The sequence below is a fragment of the Lepus europaeus genome, chromosome 13, assembly GCF_033115175.1.
Source record: "Lepus europaeus isolate LE1 chromosome 13, mLepTim1.pri, whole genome shotgun sequence".
NCBI classification, from domain to species: Eukaryota; Metazoa; Chordata; class Mammalia; order Lagomorpha; family Leporidae; genus Lepus; species Lepus europaeus.
Window position 1 is genome coordinate 57,612,935 of NC_084839.1, and position 6,992 is coordinate 57,619,926.

Sequence of the window (6,992 nt, forward strand, 5' to 3'; positions counted from 1 at the left end):
CATTTACATCCCATATAGAAGTGTGATTCAAGTTCCCCTACTCTCCTTTTTCCTCTTTTTAAAGATTTATTTATTTATTTGGCTGGGTGATGGAGAGGGAGACACACACACACACACACACAGATCTTCCATCCAATGGTCTACTCCCCAAAAGGCTGTCACAGCCAGGGCTGGGCCAGGCTAAACCTAGGAGGCAAGAACTCCATCCTGTTCTCCAATATGGATAGTAGAAGCTTAAGTACTTGAGCCATCTTCTGCTATCTCCCCAGGCACATTAACAAGAAGGTGGATTAGAAGTGGAATAGCTGGGACTCAAACCAGCATTCTAATTTGGGATGCTGGTGTTGCTAGCTTAAGCCACTGTGCCACAGCACTGGCTCCATCCTGCTTCTCTGTTTCTAATCCAGTTTTTGCTTATGTGCCCGGAAGACAGAAAATGATGGCTCAATCCTGTGAGTCCCTGTCACCCACAAGGAAGTCCTGGATGGAGTTCCAGGTTCCAGACCTGACTATTGCAGCTATTTGGGAAGTGAACAAGCAGCTAAAAGATACCCCCACCCCATCTCTCCCTCTCTCTCTGTTGTTCTGCTTTTCAAATAAATAATCTTTTTTTTTTTAAAAACCCACTAAAGTAAACAGTAAAAAGAGCAGGGACAAAACGAGAAAATAGAAAACAATACAGAAAATCATAAAACCACAAAACCTCTAGCCAAATTAATCTGGTAAAAAACAGAGCAGAAGAGAGCAGGATGACCCAAATTACCAAAATCAAGAATGAAAAAGAGACATCATTACAGACCTTACAAACATTAAGAGTATTATTAAGTAGTGTTCAAAACAATGTTTTGCCAATAAATTTAAACTCCAGGTAGAAGGATGCTTCCCAAGCCTGGTAAAGGGAATCTGTGATAAACCTACAGCTACCATCTTGCTTAATGGCATGAGAAGGAATGCTTTCCCTGAAGATCAAGAATAAAGCAAGGATGCCCACTCAGCCCAGCTCTGCTGAGCACTCGCTTGACAATCCAGTAAGGTAAAATTTTAAAAAAGAAATAAAAGGCCGGCGCCGTGGCTTAACAGGCTAATCCTCCGCCTTGTGGCGCCGGCACACCGGGTTCTTGTCCCGGTTGGGGCGCTGGATTCTGTCCCGGTTGCCCCTCTTCCAGGCCAGCTCTCTGCTATGGCCCGGGAAGGCAGCGGAGGATGGCCCAAGTCCTTGGGCCCTGCACCCACATGGGAGACCAGGAGAAGCACCTGGCTCCTGGCTTCGGATCAGGGAGATGCGCCAGCCGCAGCGGCCATTGGAGGGTGAACCAACGGCAAAAAGGAAGACCTTTCTCTCTCTGTCTCTCTCTCTCACTATCCACTCTGCCTGTCCAAAAAAAAAAAAAAAAAAAAGAAATGAAAAATAAAGTGAAAGAGAAAAAATGAAAATACTTTCATTCACATAATACCTCATTATTTACATAGAAAATGTTTTAAAATTTAGAAAAAAGATACAACAAATAATAAATGAGTTTATCAAGTTCGCAGGACATAAGGCCAACATGCAAAGTTACTGTATTTCTACGTATTATGTACTAGCAACAATGATCAAAAATACTAAAATTTTAAAAATATTGTTAGGCATCAACAATATCTATTCTTTAGTGAAAGATTTAATATAAAGTATATAAGACTTGTACACGGAAATTATCAGCATATTACTGAGAAGGAAAGAAGACATAAATGAACATCTTATGTTGATGAACTGGAAGACTTATATCATTAAGAAGGTAATATTATCTAAAGAAATCTGGAGCCGGTGCTGTGGCGTAGTGGGTAAAGCCTCTGCCTGTAGTACTGGCATCCCATATGGGTGCTAGTTCAATTCCTGGCTGCTCCACTTCCAATCCAGCTCCCTGCTATGGCCTAGGGAAACAGTAAAAGATGACCCAAGTCCTTGGGCCCCTGCACCCACATGGGAGACCCCAAGGAAGCTCTTGGCTCCTGGCTTGGGATCGGCACAGCTCTGGCCATTATGGCCAACTGGGGAGTGATCCAGTGGATGGACGACCTCTCTCTCTCTCTGCCTCTCCTTCTCTCTCTGTGTAACTCTGACTTTCAAATAAATAAATAATAAAATTTTAAAAAAAGAAAGCATCCCATTAAAAAAAAAAAAGAAATCTACAGACTCATGCAATCCCTTTTAAAATCTTAATGGCTATTTTTGTAGAAGTGGGAAGCTAATTCTAAAATTCATGTGGAATTGAAAGAGATTCCAAAAAGGCAAAACAATCCTGAAAAATAACAAAGCTAGAGGCCTTACACTTTAATTTCAAAACTTCTTCTACAGGCAGATGTTTGGAGCAGTGGTTACAGACACCATGTGGATGTCGGCATCCCACAAGTGGAGTGAATGGATTCAGGTACAGGCTACACTTCCCATTCCAGCGTGCCTCTAATGCGTACCCTAGAGGGTAACAGGTGATGGCTCAAGTGCTTGGGTCCCTGCTACTTTTGTGGAAAATCCAGATTAAATTCCTGATTCCTGGCTTCAGCTTGACTTCGCCCTGTCAGTCGTGAGCATTTGGGGATTGAACCAGTGATGGAAGATCTGTTTCTCTTTCCAAAAAAAAAAAAGAAAAGAAATTTAAAAAAAAATTTAAGCTTTTTTACAAAAGCCTATTCTAAAGCTACAATAATCAAAAGAGTATAATAATGGCATAAAGACAACTTATAAGTTAATGGAATAGAATTGATATCCAGAAACAAAGCTTGTATGGTCAATAGTTTTTTTGTTTGTTTGTTTGTTTAGGACTGAGAGAGACAGAGATCTCCATCCACTGTTTGAGTCCTTAAAAGCCTACAACAGCCAAGGCTGGGCCAGGTTGAAAACAGGAATCCAGAACCCAGTCTGGGTTTCCTACATGGTTGGCAGAGACTCAAGTACTTGATACATCACCTGCTGCCTCCCAAGGTGAGCAGGAAGCTGGAGACAGAAGTAGGGGTGGGACCCCGACCCATAAACTCCAGATATGGGATTTAGGCATCTCAAATGGCACCTTAACCTCTATACCAAATGCCCACCCCAGATAAGTGATTTTTGACAGGGGCATCAAGAGAATTCAACAGGGAAAGAATATTCTTTTTAACAAATGGTGCTAGACATCTGGATCTACACATACAAAAGAATGAAATAGACAATTACATCAAGCCATAGACTAAAATTGACCCAAAATAGATCAAAGACCTAAACATTAGAGCTAAAATCATAACACTCATAAAAAAGTAAACAAAAATAAATCTTTATGACCCTAGAATTGCAGTGTCTTACACATCAAAAGTAAAAAGAATAAATTAAACTTCATTAAAATTTAAAATTGTGTTGTACCAAAGGACACCATCAACAGTGAAAAGATTTACCATAAAGCAGGAGACAATGTTTGCAAATGATAAGGTAAAGGTCAGATAAAGGTCTCTTAGCGTTCATAAAAACTCTTAGAATCCAAAATGAAAGGATAACGCAGTGTAAAAACGGGCAAAGAATCTGCATAGACATTTCTCAGAAGAAAGCTGTACAAACGGCCACTGTGCATAGAGAAGATGTCAAGCAGCACTAGGCAGATAAATGCAAGCTCAAGCCCAAGTGGTAAAAGCCCCACTTCACACCCACCAGCCGAGCTATAACTGAACAAAACAAAGTGGAAATTCGAAAAGGTTGGTAAGGATGTGGAGAAAGTGGAGATTTTGTACATTGCATGTGAGAATGTAAAATGGTGCCACCTCCCTAAGCCCCACCTGGCTTACTAGAAGTCAGGTGACCCAATAGGCCAATCACAAGCGTCAGCTCCACCCTGTGGGATTTGCCGCTCCCACTTCCTACCTCTGCAAAGCTATATAAGCCTGTTCTCCCTGTACGGGCTGCTGTTCTCTGTGCACGGGGAGGCAGCCTGTCGGATTTCCCCCACCAGACAATAAACCTTCTCCCTTATTCTGGTGTTTGGTGTGTTTTGTGGTTTTGTGGTGGCCTTTCCTTTCAGAGTGAACCAGCAGATGGAAGATCTCTCTCTCTCTCTCTCTGTCCCTCCCTCTCTCTCTGTCACCCTGCCTTTCAAATAAACTTTTTTAAAAAAATGGCTTGTATCCAGATTATATAGAGAATACTTTTAAACCCATAGCAGTAAAACAAACAATCCAATAAAACTAGGGCAAAGATTTGTACAGAGAGTAGTGTTTGGCCTAGTGATTGAGGTGCCGGTAACCCACACCAGAATGCCCAAGTTTGATACCCATTTTAACTTCTGACTCCAGCTTTCTAATTTTTTTTTTTAGGAATTTTTTTGACAGGCAGAGTTAGAGAGACAAAGAGAAAAGTCTTCCTTCGTTGGTTCACCCTCCAAATGGCCGCTACGGCCGGTGCACTGCACTGATCCAAAGCCAGGAGCCAGGTGCTTCCTCCTGGTCAGGCGCCCAAGCACTTGGGCCATCCTCCACTGCCCTCACGGGCCACAGCAGAGAGCTGGCCTGGAAGAGGGGCAACTGGGACAGAATCTGGCACCCCAACTGGGACTAGAACCCAGGGTGCTGGCACTGCAGGCGGAGGATTAGCCTAGTGAACCGCGGCGCCGGCCCAGCTTTCTTCTAACACAGATCTGGGGAGGCAGCAGTGATGATTCAAGTACGTGGGTGCTTGCCACCCATGTGGGAGGTATGGATTAGTTCTTGGGTCCCAGCTTTGAAGCCTCGCCCCAACTTGAAGCCAATGTAGGCATTTGGGAAATAAACCAGAGGACGGGACACTGTCTCTGTCTCTCAAATAAAAAAAAAAAAAAATTCTGCGCTCTGTTGTCCTCCCCACCCCCTTCCCGCGTCTGCGTTGGCTCGCGCCGTCACGCTGCCATGCCTTGCTCTGAAGAGACACCGGCCATCTCCCCCAGCAAGCGGGCCCGGCTGCAGAGGAGGGGACCATGCGGCTGCGCTTTTCCCGCCTTTCGGAGCACGCCACGGCCCCGACCCGTGGGTCTGCGCTGGCCACCTGTACAGTACCACCTATGGAGAAAGCCATTGTGCAAATGGACATTCAGATAGCTCTTCCTTCTGGATGCTATGGAAGAGTGGCTCCACGTTCTGGCTTGGCTGCAAAATACTTCATAGATGTGGGAGCTGGCGTCATAGATGAAGATCATAGAGGCAATGTTGGTGTTGTATTGTTTAATTTTGGCAAAGAAAAGTTTGAAGTCAAAAAGGGTGACAGAATTGCCCAGCTCATTTGTGAACGGATTTTTTATCCAGAAATAGAAGAAGTTCAAGTTTTGGATGACACTGAAAGAGGTTCAGGAGGTTTTGGTTCTACTGGGAAGAATTAAAATTTATACCAAGAATAGAAAATGAAAAACGTACTTTTTTCTTAAAAATAAAATTTCTGTTAACCATGTTTTGGCAGTTTGCATTTCTGTAAACTTAATGGCTTTAACTTCTAAAACTCCTTCCTTTTGATCAAGGAAAAATACCTCTGATACAGAGTCACTCTCCTATGTTTTTCTACAATTGATGGTTATATATAAATGTGCTTTGTGGTGACCTAATGTGAACAGTATCTTGTAAAAATAAAATGTATATCAGTTTCAGATAATAAGAACTTGTATTGTTTAATTCAATATTTAATTGTTATAAGTCATTAGTGATGCTTTTTATTCAATTTGCTTCAGTTTTTTCATAGATACAAATTATTACATAAATTGGAAGAAATAAAATAAGTTAAAGTTAAAAAAAAATTTAGACGGTAAATGCTACTCCTACCACTCCATCATTAAAAGAGAGAGTTTTGAATATTTTAATTAAAAATATACAAATGACAAATATGCTCATGAAAAGCTAGTGTTAGTCATTAGAGAAATGCAAATGAATGTCTTAATGTGAGATATCACTGCACATCAGTGGCAGATTCAAAATACTCAGAAAAAAACGCCTCAGTACTAGATACATACAGATTCTTTTCTTGTCATTCACTAAGCAGTGCAGTATGACAACTTTTTACAGCATTTACATTGCATTAGATACAATCTAGAAATGTTTTCAAAATATATAGGAGGATGTATGTAATTTAAATGTAAATACTGCAGCCAGCGCTGTGGCATAGCAGGTAAAGCCGCTGCCCACAGTGCTGGCATCCCATATGAGCACCGGTTCAGGTCCCAGCTGCTCCACTTCTGATCCAGCTCTCTGCTATGGCCTGGGAAAGCAGTAGAAGATGGCCCAAGTCCTTGGGCCCCTGCACCCGTGTGGGAGACCAGGAGGAAATTCCTGGCTCTTGGCTTGGGATCAGTTCAGCTCCAACCATTGGCGGCCATCTGGGGAGTGAAACAGCAGATAGAAGATCTCTCTCTCTCTCTGCCTCTGCCTCTCTGTAACTCTGCCTTTCAAATAAATAAATGAATCTTTAAAAAAACAAAACAGCCATTTAATTATAATAGTCCAAATTGGAAACACTTAAAATGCCCATCTCTGGTAAATGAATAAAGTGTGGGGTATTTGTGTCAATAAAAGGAAAGGAACTACATAAATGTACAATAACATGAATAGTTCTCAAAAGAATGAATGCCAAAATAAAATGTCAGACATAAAAAAGAGTACCTATGGGGCTGGTGCTGTGGCGCAGTGGGTTAATGCCCTGGCCTGAAGCGCCGACATCCCATATGGCCACCGGTTCTAGTCCCAGCTGCTCCACTTCCTGTCCAGCTCTCTGTTATGGCCTGGGGAAGCAGTAGAAGTTGGCCCAAGTCCTTGGGCCCCTGCACCCACAAGGGAGACCCGGAAGAAGCTCCTGGCTCCTGGCTTTGGATCGGCGCAGCTCCGGCCATTGCGGTCAATTGGGGAGTGAACCATCGGATGGAAGACCTCTCCCTCTCTGCCTCTCCTCTCTCTGTGTAATTCTTTCAAATAAAAATTAAAAAAAAAAAAAAAGCTACTTTAAAAAAAAGAAGAGTAGCTACTGTACTATTCTATTATTC

General features: G+C 42.5%; 1 protein-coding gene across 1 annotated transcript; it reads left to right on the plus strand.

Moving 5' to 3' along the window:
- Positions 1–4,881: 4,881 nt before the first annotated feature.
- On the plus strand, positions 4,882–5,376 carry LOC133772171 (deoxyuridine 5'-triphosphate nucleotidohydrolase, mitochondrial-like). The gene is given in 2 exon segments (XM_062208690.1): positions 4,882–4,930; positions 4,933–5,376. Coding segments are annotated over 2 exon segments (465 nt in total). The 3' UTR covers positions 5,349–5,376.
- Positions 5,377–6,992: the final 1,616 nt, after the last annotated feature.